Source organism: Chaetodon auriga, chromosome 22 (genome assembly GCF_051107435.1).
Source record: "Chaetodon auriga isolate fChaAug3 chromosome 22, fChaAug3.hap1, whole genome shotgun sequence".
In the NCBI taxonomy this organism is placed as follows: Eukaryota; Metazoa; Chordata; class Actinopteri; order Chaetodontiformes; family Chaetodontidae; genus Chaetodon; species Chaetodon auriga.
This window is the reverse complement of record NC_135095.1, coordinates 12,245,813-12,266,533: the sequence shown is the minus strand read 5'-3', so window position 1 is coordinate 12,266,533 and position 20,721 is coordinate 12,245,813. Positions and strand designations below refer to the sequence as shown.

At 41.4% G+C, this 20,721-nt stretch overlaps 2 protein-coding genes across 8 annotated transcripts in view; one reads left to right on the top strand and one right to left on the bottom strand.

The window, feature by feature from the left end:
• exoc4 (exocyst complex component 4) overlaps positions 1-706 on the bottom strand; it is a 112,045-nt gene extending 111,339 nt beyond the window's left edge. Inside the window, exon 1 of the mRNA XM_076722315.1 lies at positions 594-706. Coding sequence (XP_076578430.1) covers positions 594-673 — 80 coding nt within the window. The 5' untranslated portion in view covers positions 674-706. The remainder of the gene's footprint in view (positions 1-593) is intronic.
• A 5,336-nt stretch (positions 707-6,042) lies between these two features.
• chchd3a (coiled-coil-helix-coiled-coil-helix domain containing 3a) overlaps positions 6,043-20,721 on the top strand; it is a 66,802-nt gene continuing 52,123 nt past the window's right edge. For 4 of the 7 annotated variants that reach the window (XM_076722474.1, XM_076722473.1, XM_076722471.1 and 1 more), the window contains exons 1-3: positions 6,062-6,287; positions 7,284-8,196; positions 16,338-16,431. In XM_076722474.1, coding sequence (XP_076578589.1) covers positions 6,207-6,287; positions 7,284-8,196; positions 16,338-16,431 — 1,088 coding nt within the window. In that variant the 5' untranslated portion in view covers positions 6,062-6,206. Of the gene's footprint in view, positions 6,288-7,283; positions 8,197-16,337; positions 16,432-20,721 lie in introns of all 7 variants that reach the window. The other 3 variants (XM_076722476.1, XM_076722477.1, XM_076722475.1) reach the window with 3 other exon arrangements.

Genomic DNA, 20,721 nt, shown 5'->3' with positions numbered 1-20,721 from the left:
TACAGCTGTCACAGTGGCTGCCTCTCATATGATACAACTGTTTTTAATATATTTTAGAGTATTCCAGACATAAGCCTCCATGTCCAACAAAATAAACTCAAGTGTTACTTTAAGACGTTACACAAAACATAAGAGACTATTCTTAAAGTCATGCTTGCTGAACTTCGTGGAGGAACCCGGAACTAAAAACAACAACAAAGGAAAACTTGCTGTACTTTCATTTACATCGGGAAAAATATTGTTCGTCCAATTTTTTAGGACATCTTTGCAGTTTGTGACATGAATAATGGACAAGCTTCGAGTAGTGAGAGCCACATATTGGGCAAATATTTAACCTTTTCTTCTGCTTCAGGGATGAATAAAGCTGCTGTTAACGATAACCGACACATACTATCATAAATAAAAACAGCAAATGTGTGGCCTTTAATTTCTTTCTTATAATCAACAATACAGGAAGGATGTTGCTAACATTTAGCTTTAGCATAAAAGCTAGCTGTCAAGCCGTGTCTGTCCGCAAATGCGAGCACAGCTCAGAGCTGCCTGACGTCTCACCAGCGCGGCTAATTTAATGTAAAGAATATGCGAAACCTTACCTTATGACAGAGATAAGAAGACCAGAAGGGTCTTTGTTTTTGCTAACTGCACTCCTGTATCTCCCTGTATCAGCTGCCATTTTTCCAGCTGCGGCACCCAAACAGGAAGACAGGCGCGCGAGGTGACACGACGGAATTCTGGGAGTTGTAGGTTGAGCGTGGAAAGTAGCTCTGGCAACGCCGGTGCACATTTCTCTGAATTCTGCTTCAGTCTCAGTCACAGATGTGAAAGGTGTTACTGAATTTATACATGCGATACAAAATGTAAGTGTTTGTGAAATTCCATGCAAATTTCAGGGGGTTGTGGCTTTTATTCAGTGAATAAACTCTTATTATTTCTGAACATATTCTGAATTGATTTCAATCAACAGGGATGTCCATAACCCGGATAATAAATTATTTCATGGCACACATACAGTGTCTTGTGCCATACTGATTCTGGTTGCTGTGTGGTGATTAAGATGATATTTCAATGCAGTATAAGTATGTTTTTGTACATGATACAACTACCACAATAGAAGAATAAACAGTTGCACTGTAACATTTTCAATCCAATCCTCTGGAGACTGATAAAGGAAAGGTTGAGCAGAGAAGAAAAGAGAGAGATAGTGTGTGTCAGTGAGTTAATAGCCTCCCTCATTTAGAACATATAGTGCTGGATTTGGCGGGGCTCTCCTGTGCTGTATCTCTGACAATCTCTCCTGCACCAACGAGAATGGGAGAGAGCATTGATTCTGGAGCAGAGGAGGTCGATTCAGAGCAGCCTGGGCCCTGATTGATGCGCTGGTGGACTGACGAGATAACATTGTGGGTGAGCTTTGTGTCTCTTCCACATAAAAATAAAAAAGAAACAATCGCTGTGTCATGCAGGAGCCACTGTTTTTCTTTTGAAGGCGCCCGGCTTCCCAGGTCCAAGTTTGATTTTAAAGTTCTTATCACCTTTCCTTGCAGCACATGTCCCATCAGTCCAACTAATCTACAGGGCTTCTTTTCTCCAATAACCCAGCACCAAGGTTATTTCATTCGGCTTGATGTGTGTTTGGACACTGAGTGATTGCTTTGATTGAGTGACCTATGTGTGAATTAAATGCAAGGGCAATAAGGTCTTCACAGGACATGCCTTTATGATCTGTTAAAGTAGAGATCTAAATGCAAATGTGTCCTTCGTCTGATGCTTAGCAAAGAAAGTATAAATACTGTGGGAGGTGACTTCTGTAACGCCATCAATAATGGTTTACCAAAACAATTAATTTTGCTTAAGTTTCAATATACAGTATGTGGCTGTAGAAGAAACGGCAGATGATAAGGATTAAGATAAGACGAGCTCTATTAGCAAAAGCATGCCTTCAAGCAGGTGCTTTCCCTCAGATATGCTTCTTGTTATCATTAAATAATTCATGTCCACGGTCTTAGGAAGTTTTTTTTCTGTAATTTGGAGGTCCTACTGTTCTACCACTGAGTCAATGTTAAGTATTGTGAGAGAAATAGCACAAAAAGATAAGAGGGCTGTGCAAATACAGTGTTCTCACCTCTCTAATGACACCCCTTGGAAACTCAACAAAATGACATCCCCTGGTGATTAAGAAGAACAGACTTCTTTAGTTGTTTCCATGGAAATGTGGTTAAGGGAAACTGCAAAACATTGCACCTACATGCCTTCTGGATTTTTCCCATAATCTTGAATTGGATTAAACAAAACTTAACATGTTACCTAAATTAGAATACAGCACTGCAAACTTTATATATTAGGTTGCAGAAATGGCACAGAGAGAAATGAAGTTAGATAAAGATGCCTAATGTGACATCAACTCAAAACTCAAAGTACAATCAGAGATACTGCCAGAATGCTATAATAATACATAAAGGTTGAGAGGATAAAGCGATATGAAAAAATGAATATCCACCCAATCAATGGACCACATCATGTCTCCATTATCTTCTCGCGTGATCTTTGAGCTGCTTTGAAGTTGATGCAAATTATATCCTCATCTATCGACATTTAGGTGGCGGTACCAGTAGATTGACTAGATCGCCAAGCTGCATAATTACTCAATACCAAAGTCTTTTTACTCTCACAATTCTGTCATAAACAACAAGCAAGGCTCTTTTCCACACACTACCACTCAATCATGTCTCTGTGCTATAAGCTCTGTGTTCAATACAGCCTGAGGCTTTTCTTAGAGAGCCCTCAGGACATTAGTGCACGTTCTAACTCTTCGTTATGTAATCTGTTCATGTTTTAGAGGCGAGGGATTCCCCCGGGACAATCTGTTCATTACAATATGACAGCACTCAAAAATTTTAATACCTATTATCTCAGAGCACCACAGAAATGAAAACATAAATAAATAATGTATTGTATTGTATGTATGTATTGTATTGCATGTATTTTACTGTGATATGTATAAATATATGCCTGTAGACATATATCCAAATACATGCTGTACATATGCTGTGTACTATAGGCCGACCAATCGTGCACGTTCCTGCCCTGCAAACCTGGTCATCACCTTGTTCAAACTTTAACTTTCTCTAGTCTCATTGTTGGAACAACCATTTCATGTCATCTGTAAATAAGACTTTTTCATACATACCTCATGTCATATTCCCACTGACTGATCTCTGCTAATTCGCTCTAAAATCTAAAAGCTTTCTTCCCCAGTATGAAATATATATGAAGTTTATATGTTTCTTTTTGCACATGCAGCACTGTCAGTCATTTCAGTACACAGTATATTATATTAAAATATGAATTTGCTCAAGGTTTATATTGTGTAGAAGGCTTGAATGGGAGTCCTCTGTGTATATGGAATTTCTCAATATTAGTACAGTGTGAGTACACACAACCACAATGAATTCTTAAAAAGGTTTTGATTGATTTATGTTTGCACAGCAGTGCAAACACACATAATGCAGAAAACAAAAAAATCAGCAGAAAAGAGCATTATAGAAAACCGTATTAGGTTATTGTGTGTATAATATATCAAGTTTAGAGGATGGTTCTTATGAACTTTCATTCCGTATAATATCCTCTCTCCTCGAGGCATATCGTATTTCCAGCTGCAATTTCATGTCCTGCAAGGCTGTGTGAGTTTCTGAAAAGGATATGGTATAAATATTATTAAAAAATAAGGACGTTATAATTTTACATACATTTGGATTCTCTTTCCACACGACAGTATTTTCTATGTATTTCTGAATCAAGGGAAGTCTTTAAAATTGCTGATTTATTGACTACTTGATAAAATTCCTGCTGCTGATGGCTCTTAAGATGGATGTTCAGTAAGTATGCTTGACCTTTCTGCATTAATTTGATTCAAAATTGTTGATGAAAGCACATTTGATCTTTCTGTCATACAACACTGAATGGCAGGAACATGCTTTTTGTCTTGTCTGTGTATCAGATATCCCAGTGGAGTGATTTAATAGCTTTTTTCTCATGCATATTTTATTAACTTTCTTCAGGATACAACTTACAGTGAAGAAGTAGCAATAGTAGTAACAGCAGCAATAGTAAAATCTGAACAGTTGCAGACAAGTGTAATTAACAGCTGAGATGTCTGCGATTCACCAACAAAGGGTGTAGTCCATTGTACAGTTGTCTTATGAGCAGGACGGCTGAATGTGGTGTTTCATCTCCAGAATGCATCAGCCTCTGCACAGAACAAAGCTAACTCTGCTCCTTGTGGAGCGAAGGCTGACAGTAATCAGAGTTATATTTTACAAAGACACCAAGCATGTGCTTTGAACAATGTGTCTCCTGCTCATCTGTATGTTTATTTTTTGGGGGGTTTTGGGGCTTAATATCTCTGGTCAGTCCAGAGCATGCTATGCCTATCCACTAGCCATCCCTGTCAAATTTAGCACTTCTACTGATCACCCTCCCTTTTCACCTGTCTGTTGCTGCTGAATAATTTTTCCCCTGGATGCTCACGGCTGTTGTTTGTCAGATTGTCTATGCTGCCTTCTAGAGCGCTAAGCTTGTGCATGCTTACCCCGACCACATTTGATCTGTCTTCTGTCTTTGAATTTGTTTGTCTGTTCTAACTGGCTGCCTGTAAGCCTCCACGCTACCACGTAAAGCCTTCTTTTATTATATCAGTTATGCCTCACAGGTCCACTTTTGGGTCCAGGAACTGTCCACATCTGTGGTGCTGACTGGAGGATTTCTCTTGAATCATCTCCTCCACTGTGAGCAGAAGGCAGATTTGGAAAATGAATAGCAATGCTTATCATGGGAAATTAAAATCAACATTTGTTGTTCACACATTAATTCCCAGGATTAGATAGTATGCTATACAAAAACAACAAAGACGTGCACTGGGAGGAATATCGGTAAAGCGTTGACTGGGAGATGTCTAAAGCAATGTGAATCTGGTCATGTCATGGGTCTCTACTTTCATTCTTCTCTCTCCTGCAATGAGAATGCAGCTCTATTTCCATTTCAGGAGCTGCTTTCCCTGATGGTTTTGGCAACTCCTTTTGCCATTCTGCATTTTTAAAATCAATCTGACAATGTTGCTCCATCAGTCAGGCGAGTATTCTGCACACCCCATCTCCTCTCCTCCCTGTCTTTCCACCTCTTCCACTCTCACTATAGTTTTGCTCTTTTCTTTTTCTGTTTTTCTCTGCTCAAGATGAGCAACTACATAAAGAATAAGTAAGAAGACCAGTGTTTGTGTTGAGTTGAAACTCTAACTTTACAATTTATTAAATTATTTTTTGTGTAAGTCCTCCACCAGCTCAAAACAGCTTGAATAATGGATTTCTGGTGTTGGTAGTCATTATGCACCGACTGCAATGCTAGTATTTTGATTCCTGTTATTTAACTTGAATAATATATTACATACTGAAGACCATGATATATTAAGAAAGTGAGTGATTTCAGAGTTTATTCAGATTCATGGAAGACTAGTATATGGAACATCAATACTTTGGTTTTCATACCTAAAATAATTGAGTATTTTTTAAACTTTAACTATTTCTAGGTAAAATTCCTGTCACTTGTTTGTGTTAAATGCAAATGCATTTTGAGCTGTTTAGTGGCTGTGGCTGTGCATTCATATTTGGCAAGCTGAAAAACTTTTGTAAGTCTTATTATCAATCAGAAATCACTACAGAGGGCAACATGCATTCTTATTTGTACAACTTAAGAGAAAATATTAATTGGCACTTATTTAACCTAACAGGATAACTGAGGATCCTTCATGTCAAATATTTCATAATACAAAAAAACAGAACATTCTAACAGTCATTATATGTTGTTATGGTGGAAGATTATACATACATCAAACAGCAAGCATACTGTTCATAAACTTCTTAGGAAGACTTGAGAAAGCAGACAAGAAACGCTGTCACACTCCCACTGTAACGCTTGCAAACAATAACCAATGAAAATCAGCGATGTACAGACGTTGATGCTGCTGTCCAATCAACTCGCACGTTTTTCAAAAACGTCATGCTAAGGAAGTGCGGACGTGCCGAAACAGCGGCGGTGTGGGCCCTAGCCAGTTGTTTCTGGCTCTAACGCAAGTAAACTGTAGAAAAACAAAAGTGGACAGTGTTCCACATTACATGTAGATAACTGACACTTCGGCAACCTGCGGTCCGACAATGGGAGCGAACAACAGTACCCGCCGCGTGTCATATGAGTCAGATGAGAACGAGAATATAACGGTGGTGAAGGGCATACGGGTAAGGGACAGTATCCAAACCTGTTCACAGTGTATCAGGTGTCTCATGGCTGCCTTAAAGCGATATCAGTTAAGACTTTCTGTTTAACTGTGCGACGTTACTAAGCTCTATCGTAAATGCTATGCTAACGACTGCCTTAAATAGCTTGTCTAAAAGCAGCTAGCTAAGCTGTTACTGCAAGCAAAGTCCGGGCAGCCTGCCTTTCATTCATTCTGAAAACTTCTAAAGTACTCAAGGAGTACACAGCTGAACAACACCTAGTTAAAATCTGCAAGAGCTGCCATGAAGTTTAGCTAGAAACTGAACGTTTGAATGTCCTTGTGGGAATGTTGACGTTGACGTCACCAGCCTCGTGCTCTGCTGTCTGTCAGTGCATGAATGAAACAGACTCGAGCTGCACAGGCGGTTGCATTCATGTTTGTGGATAATATCCTATGGGAGTTTTCTTTAAAGTTGAATACATGCGCGTGGTGATCATTGACATGGAGTGACTGTCAGCCTCTCTTACACGGTGGGAGCTGTCACAACTTCTTCTGTGCCACTGTCGGCTGATGTTAAATATAGATTGAGAGGCTTTAGTCAATCAAATAAGACTTTAGTTGGCATGGCTCTGTCTATTATTACTCAGCTGGCAAGCCAACCAAGTGAGACTAATGTTGTCTTTCAGTGAGGTGTAATCCTGTTTATGCTACTGCCTGAACGGTTGTGTAAGCAGATTGAGGACAAAGCTTTGTCTACTCCAGTTAAACACAGCGTTTAGTTTTTCATGGGAACAATTTGGGGAAATACCCTCATTCAAAAATCGAGGAGATGACTAGCTTAGCATTCAGACTGGTTAAAGCTGGTTAAACAGCAGCTGTAAAGCTGACTTATGAACATGTTGTCTCATTCAGTCAGGCTGCACACAAAGCAGAAAAAAGCAAGTTCTTGAACTGTTTATGAAAAAATGATGTAATCATTTTTCCACTGAAACCTTTCTTCCACTCTGCTCTGCAGCTCTCTGAGAATGTCATCAACCGCATGAGGGAACCTGTAGCACCTCCTAAACGTGAACATGCTCCCACTCCGCCTCCCTCCATGGCGCCTGCCCTCACTCCTTTACCCGTCCTGCGACCGGTGCCTCCCCCCTTTGACCCGATCACCTCCTTGCCTCCTCCCCCTCCTGTTGTTGAACCCGTTGCACCTCCAGCTCCTCCACCACCAGCTCCATCTGCCACAGAGACTGTGGCTGCACCTCCACCACCTCCTCCTCAGCCTCCAACAGAACAGGTAGCAGCACCCACCATAATTGACATCGTGCTCCCATCCTCACCACCCCCAGCTGCTACTAATGCTATTGCTGCTCCTGCTTTTGAGCCTGTGGCAGCACCCCCTCCTCCTCCTGCTCCTGCTCCCATTGCTCCCCTGATTCCTGCTCCCTGCCCTGCTTCAGCTGTGGTAGAAACGATCACTCCGCTTGCTCCTCCTCCTGTTGTTATCGAATCATCTCCTCCTCCCATTAATCAATCTGTTGATTCCACTCCTCCTATAATTGAACCCACTGCTCCCTCACATATGATTGAACCCATTGCTCCTTCATCTGTACCTGAACCCATACCACCTCCTCTTCCTGTCCAGACTGAACCCATCATTGCTTCCCCTCCTCCCGAATCAGAACCCCCTTTTTCCCCTCCTGTTTTCGAGCCTGCCACCATCCTGCCACCACCCCTGCATCCTTCAGGGGACGCTTTGTCCCCGCAGCCCGCTGAGCCATTTGCTGCACCTCCCCTGCCTGAGTTTACTGCTCCTTGTGAACCAGTTGCACCTCCTCCTCAGCCCCCAGTGAAGCCCATTTCTCCTGCTCCTGTCCCTGAGTCAGCAGTAGTGCCCGAGTCAAGTTCCGCCCCACCATCTCCTGCTGCACCGCCTGGTGAGTATTATTCCACTGTGCTAAAAATCAGTATTTTTAACACATTTCACAAACAACTGCTGATGGGAGCAGTTGTGACAAATGAGAAAAGCTCAAGATTTATTGCTATGGAATATATATGTTGTTCAGTAATATGGTATTGATTGAAATTATGTAATAGCACGGTGTTCAAGGTTAGTTAAATCAATGTTAAGGCATAGACAAGTGTACCAAGATCCCTCTTTGTATGTAGAATGGATGACAGAGTGATTGTGTGAGGATTTACTAAATACTTTATGAGTTTAAAGATGATACAGTTTGCCACCAGAAACATTTTTAATCTTGAAATTTTCTCTTATTATTTACTGAATTTGTGTAGTTGTCATTTTCACAACTGCCCTGGACTAACTTGCATCTTCTACAAAGAGACAGGAGTCAGTGCTCGTTCACAAAAACCGAACAAATTCTCGAAACGTATGGGACGCTTCTTGAGCATTGTGGTTAATAAGAAGGCAAAGGTTATGAGGGAATGAACTGTCTGGGGATTTATTTTAAGTCTAGCTATTCTGAATTTTAATTATGCTGATCGTGTGGGTGTTTACTTTGAGCCACCTTAAGCTTTTTGTCCCCAACTTTTCTTCCAATTTGTAATTAGTCTTCATTTTTAAAAATGGGCCTCATGGCAGCCTCGGTCACATTATGATTCATTGCCATTCAGTAACTGTTAATGAAATTATTGATTCTTTCTTGTAATAATGTTAATAAATTGATGGTGTAATTAGCGGCCCTCCATTCTGCCTCTGTCACCGTGGAGCTCAAGCTGTCATGATAACCGTTCTCCTTCCTGCTGGTTTGCGAGATCGCTCAGCATAGTGAGACTAAACTCAGCAGTAGTCTAAAGCTTTGATCTATCTGGGTAAGTTCTCTTCCTTTTTTTTTTTTTTTTTTTTTTTTTTTTCCATAATTTCCTCTTAATTAAAACAGCTGTGATCAATATTTTACAAGGGATCATATTGCAACTTAAATATGTCTTTTATAGTGTCCTTCAGCTCATTGCTTCAGTCCTCTGGTCTGCAGATTTGCTGTTTTTGTTCACTCTCACCTCTTTTATCGGAGTTGTTTTGGCTACAGTGGGCATTGAACTTACATTCACCAGGTGACCAGATGTACAGTATATCTCCAAACGAATGCTAATGTTGCTCCACATCCTCAGGGTGTGTAATTAGGTAACTGCTTGCTAACACATTCATCTAAAATGATCATATGTATCTTGTGTTTTCAGCTTCTAAGTCATTGTAAGGAGAATCTGTACAGTCCCCGTTGAGATGTCCAAAGGAATTTATGAACAAAGTTTGACAGTAGCAGTGACTTTAATCTCATTTTTTTTGTTATATGGATGCAGATTGGCTAAAGTAAACCCTGTCACTACAGATAAACTGTCAAACTGCACTGATACTGCAGATTTAATAGAGTTGTTTCAGCTACAAAATGAGTATACAAGGTCTCAAATACGTAGGCAAACTCACTTTGTCTCGTGTCTCCTTGTTGTCTCTTTACTGTGGGTGCACGTCCCTTATCTCATGACATATCCGGCAGAGGACATTGGAAGTTACTCGTTCATTACAAAGTACAGAACAGGGCGTGGGTGCTGGTTCTGTAGAGGGTGGCATCCATGGTGTGGGCAGACTTCCCCATCCTTGACTGTGCTCAATCAGTAAGGTAATTAAAAAAGGCCAACTTATGCCACGCCACACTGACTCCAGTGATTAAAACGACACCTCCGCAGTTTCACACAGCAAACCACTAGGCCTCATTAAGGGAATGAGGTGGACTGCGTGTATGTATGTGTGTTATGTTTGTATTTGGCCATAGGGCTTCTGTGATATGACACTGAATTTTGTGCTAGCCACCCGCCTCTTTGTGTGAACACACAAGCAATGCAATCAGCCAATTAATAGAATTTATTCCTGTATATTCCATTTCTGGGTCTGTTTTTAACACGAGCTTCAGGGCCACTTTCACGACAGACTTTCATTTTTGTCCATGATGAAAGTTATTCCCTCACTCTTCGTGCCAATTAATTTTCTTATTAAATTATACACACAACAACATCTCACTTAACGGGTGTGGAGTGTGTTGAGTGTAGTAAATACTAGAAATGGTCAGCTTCTTTCATGGCACGACACGGTGTTAATGAAAGGTTACAAATCTGTCTTTTTCCTCCAGAAGTGGTCACTACGTTTTTTGTTGGAGGACCTGGTGTTGCCACACACGGAAACACTGGTGGAAAGTGTGAGAAGAGGTCTTCCAGGATAAATGAAAATGAGAGAAAGTGTCATAAATCCTTGAAATACAGATGTATTCCACAAAGAGAGACTCTATTTTAGGAGTTTATTGCAATATTCAGTTAATCGTGTGCAAATGGACCTCTTAGCTTGTTGGGCTGAGAGATACTTTATGAAGTTCTGCGATCGTGTTTGTACATACGGTCCCAAAGCATCCCACATTCATCCCCCTCAGAGACACAGTTGTCTTTTAATTAATGGACAGCAGTCCTTCTGTCCAGTCAGAGCTTTATCTAACTTTCTTCCCTCGGGGTTGTCTAAGGCCGCGTTCCAAATTGCCTACTTTTCCTTTTTGCTCTTAGTGCGTAATGAGGCTGCATGTGCTGTTGCATGCAGTAAGTATTCAATTGTGGCTTCTGTCATCTGTCTGTGCTCTTGATGTGACGTATCTCCCACTGCGCAGTGCATTGTGGGTCAGAACAGCCAGAAAAGCATGCTGGTTGATGTACTGCAAAATGCATCGGATGCAGCAGGACACCCCGGTATTGATACTACGTACTGGGACACAAAATTATCTTGTTCTGGCATCCTAAATAGTATGGTAGTATGGGTATTGGAATGCAGCCAAAGTAGTAGCACACTGTGCCACCGTTAGCACAGTGCACATAATTGTAAGACTATGGGAGTAAAAATTTCTATTACAGAAAGGACTTTTTCCCCTTATCCAACTTTTTGTGTGCACAGTATATCTGCAGTTCTAAGGGTTTTGTGCGTGCGTGCGTGTGTGTGTGTGTGTGTTTGTGTGTGTGTTTGTTTGTTTGTGTGTATTATAGTTTCATTGTTGCTCCATCGCTCCCACGGTTTGCTGTTGTTCAGGGCTGACCCCTATCAGGCCTTGGGTCTTTATATTAACCATATCACACTACAGTGACGTTGGTTGACATTTACTGTGGTATTTGTATATAATCCCCTTGCAAGGTCACCGCACAGGTTAACACGTACCTCATCAAGTCTTATGAAGGAGAAAAAAAAAAGTCAACTTGGACGATTGATCACGCCTGCTCTTTTTAAGGAATCAAAAAAAAAAAAAAAAAAAAAGGTACGACGAATGTGAATCTTGTTAAAAAGTTGCAAAGTTCAGTCCAATCCTGAAAGGGTAAGACCTTAATGAGGCAGACATTGATTATGTGTGTCCACGAGAGTTGGGTATCGAGTGAGGCTCTCAGCAGGTCGGCTGTCTCTAAATCATGATCTGAGTCAGTATGTGTGCTGATTACACCACAGTCAAGGTTGAACCTCCTACACCTTCTCCAATGTGCTATAAATATTCATATGCCATAGCCCACACACTGCGCCGGACTAATAGCCTGCTTAAAGATGTCTCCAGCCAGGTGCTGCAGAAGAGAGAATGGCAAAATGGGAGAGGGAATGGAAAACAATAGGAGAAGTGTGGGTGACTTAGTGCGTTTGTGAGAGCCACAGTATCACTTTTCTCTTGAGACTGACTTATCTTGTGAATGTGAAATCATCACTTCGGGCCTATTCCATAACATGAGATTGAATTAACAGTGTGGATAAAAGAGAAAATCAGAAATGGCACCTGCCTGCCAGCACTGGAAGCTTGCTCTTGGCACACCCCCCCCTTTCCTATTTTGAACATCATGAAAGCTGTGCGGTGACTCGGCTAAGCGCGATCGAGAAACGTGAGGAAGTGGTAATGTTACAGATTATGCCCTCCACGCAGGTCCTGGGGTTAATGAAACTTCTGATGAGAAACGCAATTTGCCTTCGTCTATTATCTCCACTGCCAATAGCCTGTGCGCCACCGCCTCTCCTCCTCCTCTATGGGTTTGTCCACAGGGTCCAGTGATTGGCGGAAAAGGGAAGGAGGGGGACATGTCTAAAAAGATGATGAGTTTTTAATCTTTTTAACATTTACATGTCCTACTCAGGATTGACACAAGCTCTGTCGATCTGGAATTGTCTCTGACCCGAACCAGCCTCCCTCAAGGACCCCAGACAGTGTTTATCATATCAGAACCTGTTCTATGCCTGACCCTGTGGACCCGCAAGCAATCTGAAGCCTCTCTCTGCAGGGCTGGCGAGGATGTGGTGATAAATGAGGAGTTGCTTAGGCTGGCCTGAACTTAGTGGACTTTTAAAATGTTACTTTTCATTGTGCACAGCCAAAGGGTGTATATTTTCAATCTAAATGTGAGATATTTTAAAGGCCGGTTGATACAGAAATGCCAGTCTTAGCTGATGGAGAAAGTTTAGGAGGCTTGACCTCTGATTTAAAGTGGCACTTGAGTTTGGTGTCCAGTACGCAGCGTTTTCATCTATTTTAAAGATCTTTGGAGGGAACAGGAAGTAACTGGGGAGTTTTCTTCAAAGGGATTCTGCATTTGGCTTCATCATGGCAGAAATGGCGTTTCAGCACAGTGTTGTTGTTTGGAGAAGGAGGAAAGCCTGAAAGGAGACTTTTTTCTCAGGTGTAGGAAGTATTGACCATTGAAATAGAACTATTTTTTTTGCCTAAAATCAAAGTACTTCTAATGCCTCATTGATAATGCACATATGATGACATAACAAGTACAGTGATTCATTGTTTATTTCACTCAGAACTACCTCGAAAGTTCAGAAAATTGAGACTCTTACTTAAAGCTGCATCAATTGATTTTTTTTTTTTTGCTGTAGCAGTGGAACAAGCTGTAAACACAACATTGACATGCAGCAGTATCACCCTTTAAAGCTGTCGAGTTCGATATTCACTCTCATTTTAGCTCAGCTTTGGTTTCCATTAACTTCTAAGGGAAACATCTGGCTCTTTTAACTGCTATCCCTTAACATTGTTTGTCTGCCGTTAAATGCTCAGTAGCGCACTGCGGCCTCTTCTCTAAAAACAGCTGCCTGCTGTGGGTGAAAATGATGTAAATGAGAGCACCGAGACTGAACCGAAACAATGAGCTGAAAAACACTTTGTCGAGCTGAGGGGGAAAATTATCTGTGTGTTTGTCTTCTTCTTGTCTTCACATTATCTCCAGCCATTTGATTCATGCTTAATATAAGAATATTGAGTCGTGCTGCTTTAAAGGTGGTTCTAGCGTCTTAGATTTAAGTATTTGCTGCTCTTCTGTGTCATTTATGGTCACAAAGGAAGAGTCTTTGGACTGTTGGATGGACAAAAGAATCGGTTTGAAGATGTCGCTGTTCGCTCTGGGAATTCGTGATGAGCATTTTTCACAATTCTTTGACGTTTTATAGGCAAAATGATTAATCAATCAATCTGAGTAATTGGCAGATTACTAGGTTAGCTGCAGCTTTAACTCATAATATTACGATAACAGCCGCATGATAAAGCCACAGCTTTGTTTAGCAGACTGAAGGCAACCATTGCATATCATCTGAAGTCATGTTTACCTGATGTAAAAATAGTTTATGTTTCTTGACAGATGGCAAAGTCTGGATTTTAGCCCCACAGGTGGTCTTTCTGTCGAGTTGTAATTAGACTCTCCTCTGCAGTGAGATCAATGGTGCTTCTGAGTGCTGTCAGACATGATGGATATTATTTTCTCACGCTCTGGACAGTCGGCGACAGCAGTCTCTGTCTTTGAGGATACACTGTGCAGCGAAAAGTTGTCAACTGTCAATCACTGCCTGTGTTTTCTTCTGAAGCCCTGTCACGCTAAGCCTCCCTCTACCTGACGCTTATTCATTCTCTTTGCTGCACCATATAGTTCTCCTACTGTGAGTTCTTGTTATGTGTCGTCCGCTGCGGAGACGAAAAGGCCACAGAGGTTGGAAATCAGAGGAAAACATTACGTTAGCTGAGTTCTGGTTTTGCGTGTTGGAGCAGGGACGTCACTTGAGGGCAGATTATTAAGAGAGTGGGAGTGACGAAGCTGCTGACAGAAGGTGGATGGAGAAATACTTGTTAATTAGCCAAGATTTTATCTGTCCATGACACCAGTTGCATTAGCTTTAACCAGGTCTTAGTGGCTTATGTCCATCTATTCAACAGTATCACAAACTTATATTTATTTTTATATTGGACCATTGAAGAAAATGACAATCTTTCAGCATGTTTGTTTTGAGTTTTCTGGACTTATTTAATTACAAATGGATCTCACAAGCACCAGTCAAGAAGCTTCAATCTGCTAAAATGAAACTCCTTTTATTGCTATCACCACTCCTAGATGAAATGTTAATTCAAAGCCAAACCGTTTCCTGTTTTTTTTTTTTTCAGTTAGTCATTCAGTCTTTTTTATCCACAGGGTAACTCAGAAGCCTTTTAAAATGATTTCTAAGACAACTGGTGAACGGGCTTTGAGCCAAGTACCATTTAAAACATTTAATTAGACTATGATGTGGATCTGGAGTTGCGGCTTCTGCTTTTGGACGATTACTCCTTTTTTGTTAAAACAATGAAACTAAAGTGGATATATTTGATTCCAAATCCAAAGGGTGCTGCATGAAGAAGCAGTTTAATTCACATCAACCTTAAGCACATTTAAGTTATATTTAAGTATTTCTTTGGCAGCTACAGCTACAAGTTAAAAGAACTGATCGCTGCTGGTTTGTGTTCCTGCACTTTCCTGATACTGAAATTGAAGAACGTGATTGAGATGTGAAGCAGCGACACATGTTGGACTTGAACAAGGACAGATGAAAGCATGACTACAATAATCCCTCAGCACCACACAGGCACTGTAACAAAACACGATGCTGGAGCAGAAGGCCGTTTTGCTGCTTTTTGTCTTTGCCTGTATTTGTTTAACATTAAATGCAAACCCAATCAGATAAGAAAGAAATGCCTCAGCGCATTTTCGGTCTTATTATTAATCTGATTTAGCTGGAATTAGTTTTTCGTGTGTGTGTCCACTGGCTTGCTGTGACCACATGTTACCAGGTAATAATAGACACTGACAATAGGGATTATCCCATCTAACTAATGCAGCGGGAGAGTAATCTTGACACACTCAGACACTCCCCCCATCGCTGCAGTGTCGCAGCACACACCGCATGGCACTTCTGCCTTCAGAGCACGTTTCGGGCCTGGTCGCAGGCTGGCATCTTTACTTTCGTGCTTAATTACCCACCAGGACACACCGGTGGAGACATGGAGTCATGCATGTGTGATGGTCTGACATGAATATGTATAGATAGAGAAGCACGATGCTGTGATTTGAGGCTGCAGCGTGTGTGTGTCAAAAGCAGCAAGGCCCACGATATTTAAGCATAATACTGCACATAACACAACACACAAACAGAAAAATGCATATGTTACCTAAACACACACACACCTCATATAGCATTGCAGCCTCAGGCCAAGATTTCTGTCCCACCTGGCTTCACGCACAGAAAGCAGAGACAACACACACTCAATTAAACAAACACTGCAGAATGTTTTATGGCGTACAGCAATGTACCAACCAGGGCTACAACTTTCAGTTATTTTCATTATTAATTAAACTATTAATTGTTTGCTCCAGAACTGGCTGGAACTGAGGAGTGTTTGCTTTTAGGATGACTTCAATTCATTCATTCACAAAATAGTCGCCTATTATTTTTCTGTCTGTGGTCTAATCAATTAGTCAACTAATAGTTGCAGCACTAGTAACAAACCAGAGCCGTCTGCTCAGGCAAAACACAGACTTTTCACTGAATAATTGCTTCAAATGCTCATTTTAAATTCAGATTTTCCGACACTTGCTGGAAAAACACCCACCTTTCTCTCTTTTTTTTTATTTTTATTTTTTTACATCATGACTCTATTCAGCGTCTCAACAAACAGAATGTGCCTGTCTGTAAACAACAGCAGTGCACTTGAAAACCTCTCGCTCTAACTCTCTTTCTCTGGTCTGTTTTTGTCTCCAGTTGATGAAGAGGCCCTGAGGAAGAAGATCACTGATGAGCTGTATAAAGGCTTGGAGCAGGACAGGGCCAAGGCAGAGCAAGAGCTGCAAGCCTGGTTAGACAAATACACACATATACATACACACACACACAATGTTTTGGTATTGAATGCTGAACCAGATTTTGTTAACATTTGGGGCTTGCAAAGCATTTTATTTATTTCAGAGGTAAATTGATATAATTTGTGTTTTGGCTTTGCTGAAGTCAGAATCTTAGGTGTTGCTGTGGCGTGTGTTTCTCTTCTTCTTCCTCTCTGCCATGCCGTCCTCCTTCAGATCATGATGGATTGAATCAGGGGACTGCACTCGTGTCAAACCTTGTTCTGGGATTTCATTTGAAAATGACGACATTTTTAGACGTGGCCATTTCCCGCTTTCATTAATAGTCAAAAAGGTCAGCGCCGGTCTTTTCCGATCCCCACTGTGTTTCCAATCTGCCTCTCTTCCGAAGCACATCAGCACTTTTTTCTCCTTCTATCTCTGCCTCTTCTCTCCTTCTCTTGTTCTGTCCGGATCAATTAATCATGCCTGAGAAAGGAGGGTGCTATCCTGAGGTAATTTCCTGGGTGTTGAGTGGGTGATACATTAGCCCTGCCTGATGAGGAAACATAGTCTTCATGAGTCTTCATGTAAGGAGTAGGTTTCTCCTCTCCTCTCCACTCTCCTCTCCTCTTCTTTGTGACCCTAAAGAAGCAGGTGCACATACCATAATGTTCGATAATCGCGTCGCTCGCTCTATTTAATAGACATGGATGATCTCCAGTAGACCCCGGCGAATGATTAGCCACTAAAGGTGCTCTTGTACTGCATGGAGGGGAAAAAACACAACCCTTCTGTATCCAGGGGGAGGTAGTGTTAGCCTAGCGATTAGCCTCGTTTTTGAGGCTCATTCAAGAGCAGAGAAATTAACAAGTGGTTTTGAGAAATCATTTGTCTATTGATTTTTTTTTCCTAGCAATTTTTTTTTTTTTTTTTTTTTTTTGATGTAACTGCTTCCTGCAGCTCGTTTATTGATGTCTGCTCAGAGGAATAAGTGCCTCAAAATTATGGCCTCCTTGCAAATAATTGAAATCATGGTGGCTTTCAAGCCCTCAATTTTTGTTCGTGCGAGGCCTGGGCTGAGTATTCACTTAAGAAGACTTAACTGAACATGAAATGGTAAATAGGCAATCAGCACTTGTGTATATATGTGTGTAGGTGTATATTAATATCAGTGTTTAATGTGGCTTGTGCACTGTTTTTTCATTCGCTCATTTTGTCAAATTAGTTTTGTTCTATCTGTTTTTTTGTGTGTGTGTGTGTGTGTGTGTGTGTGTGTGTGTGTGTGTGTGTGTTTGTCTGTGTATTTTTGTCCCCTTTCCTTGCTAATAGTTTGGCAGACAGTAATGCATGGGACAGCTCTTATAGTGCATGCTGCGATTTAAGGAGTGCTTAAAAGGTGTAGCTCAGTGCTGGGGTTTGTCTGGAATCAATATGTAATAGAAAATAAATAAAAATGTAATGATGCTAAACTAGAAAACGCTAAAACATCACTAAAATTTAAATACAGCTTAATTGAAGTGGTGAGAACTGACATCAACTGTTCAGATTGTGTAGAGACTAGCCAGCACTTGATCACAAATCACGCCTGACCGTATCAGGGTCTTGTTTAGCTCAACACATTCACTAACTTCTCTGGTTAGAACTGGCACATAATGCCTCCTCATGCAGTTAGATTAAGAAAAACAATGGCACACTGACAGTACCCGCAATTGGGTCTTTTGGGAATGCAAATTATTGTAGTATGTGTGACAATATCCTGTATCTTTGACGTGCCTGTTATACAGGACTACTGCATGAAAGCCTGTGAAATCAGCATGTTAGCAGAGCAGTAGCAGGGTCTTCAGTGCTCCGTCTGTTTCTAAGCAGGATGCATTCAGGCACAGTGCGGAGTGTGGGGTCACCCATGTTTCTGGCAGGGCTCAGAGCCCGACACACAATCGCTGTTGTTACAAGCATAAAACTAAATAGAGTTGTTTTTCATCCCTGTGAAGAAGAAATTTGGCCTGTTGATTGTTGCTCACATTCAACTTGACACTAAAACAACTACAAGTATTGTGTGAGAAGTGGAAGAGTATCATTGAAGGGAATATACCTGAAGAGCGTCATGCAAATTATAAAATGCAGTATGCGGTAAAAATAATAATAATAATAATAATAATAATACGGTCTTGGAAAAAAACACACATGCTCACCCGTCATGCGAGTTGAAAAGTAATCTAAAAAAACTTCTAAGCAAAATAAACACAAAACTTTCGGCTTAAGCAAACACAGCACCATCCTTCAGGACTGAAAATGTCTTCCATTCCTTTTTTGCCGCCAGTTGAACCTTTCTATGAATTTGTAGTTGTTGCAGATAAAGGTGACTGATGCTTTCTTTTAATTGAAATAGATGAGAGGATCCAAGTTTCTTTTTTCTCACCTGGGTTGTCAAACTGTAATCCAATTGCAACGGTTTTTCACTTTCCCACAGTGCAAACAGTAATTAAAGGGGGTTTTTGGTCGTCGAATGCAAACGAGGCACAGTGTTGCTGGCCTTTGCTCTGCTAGAAGACTCAGCAAGGAGACTGGATAGCTATTGCTGCAAATTGAAGTGAGGCATTTTTTCATTTGTTTGTGTGTGTGTGTGTGTGTGTGTGTGTGTGTGTGTGAGTATCAAAGCTCAGCTAACAAGACTGCACAGTGCCTCACCAGTTACAGAACCCTGCAGTGAAACTGCTGCACAGCTTGAACAGAGGGAAATGGAAGAAAATGTTAACCCCCAGGATGCTGGGGACAAACACACATGCATGTACACACACGCAGAAGATACATGAGGCCAAAATCTCAAGGTCGTGATCAACCCAAACAATTCCTCCCGCAGGTTGTCTGTTTTTAAGATGTCCTCGAGGAGTACACTGAATTTTTACATGCTCATCTCTTGGAAGTCACTCAAAAATAAATTAATTCATAGCCGTCGGAAGTCCTGTTGCCACTCACTCGGTTCCCCTTTTCCTTTTGTTTGCTGTTTGTTTTGTGTGTTTTCCCCCATTTATTAGGAGGAGGAGAAGAGAGAGGGATGGGGGATCACGTCCAACAAAAGGTCACCAGGCAATCCAGTGGCGTTTTAATACATGGCCAGTTTGTAAACCCCAAGGCTAACTGGACCCCCCGATTGTTTGCTTCTTTAGCTCACACATGCTCCTTTAAACCTCTACAGCCACACTCTAATATGCTTCTTTTCTTCTCTGGCTGCGCACACACTCTCTTTCTGCCAAGCACTTAGTACTGGCCCAAACTATTTTGGAGAAAGTATTGTTGATAACAAGCAGTGTGAATAACTAATGCTTGCTATTTCACAATAGGACAAGCGTGCTAAATTGAAAGGCGGTAAAAGGGAGATAACTGCCAAAATTAGCCTAAAATGTATGTCTCGTTAAAGGACATTAGACCTCCATAAGGCACTGACACTTTCAATTTGCCTTAGTGTAAAATCTAATTATTCCCACACTTAGTATAATTCCTCCATTCTATCCTGTGCAACATTGCTATGTGGGGTACACAGATCGAGGGGATTCTGAGCAGCAGTGGTGTTTAGATTAGGTAGTATTTCTTTTGTTTGGCTTTAAGGCCATACTTGAACTCCAGAGATCAGGCTTTGCATGTTTTGCTCTGGTCGGAGTGAAGGAAAGGCTCTGTGAGGAGTTCATTTGGGTGCAGCCTAAACTCATTTGTAGCAAGGAGCGGCTGCAGGGAGCAGATTTGCCTCTGCCGCTTCTCTGCGAGGCATCGGAGCAGAACGACTCAGAGAAAAGGATGAGAGAGAAGGAGGGATGAGGGGGAGAAAGAACCTTTACACCATCCTGCCTCCCTTCCTTCAACCTAACTCACCCTGCGTCACCATTCGATCCACCTCTTCTGCTCTGGGTTACTCTCTCAGGCTTTTCCTCCACCTTGCCTTCGTCGTCTTGTCTTTTTGCTCCTCCTCTACCTTGTACTTCTTCAGCCATCTCTTATGTCTGTTTCTCAAACGTCCCTCTCTACATCTCACTCTGATTTCTTCCCTCTTTCTCGGCCTCCCCTCCCGTGCATGAAATGCATGTGTTTGAGTGTCTAACACTTAAAGGTTAGTCGTTGTTGTGAAGCTTCTGCCCATTATTTCAGCTTGTAGTCAAACAGCTTGTGTTGGCTAGTGCGATATAATTGCGTGTCAGACTTTTGAGTGAGAACACTGACCTTCTCTCAGAGGCTCTGTCTTCCCTCCCTGCTAACCAGCCAGCCTGGTAAATTCGTTACTGCTCCCAGGTCAGACTTTACACCACAACTAG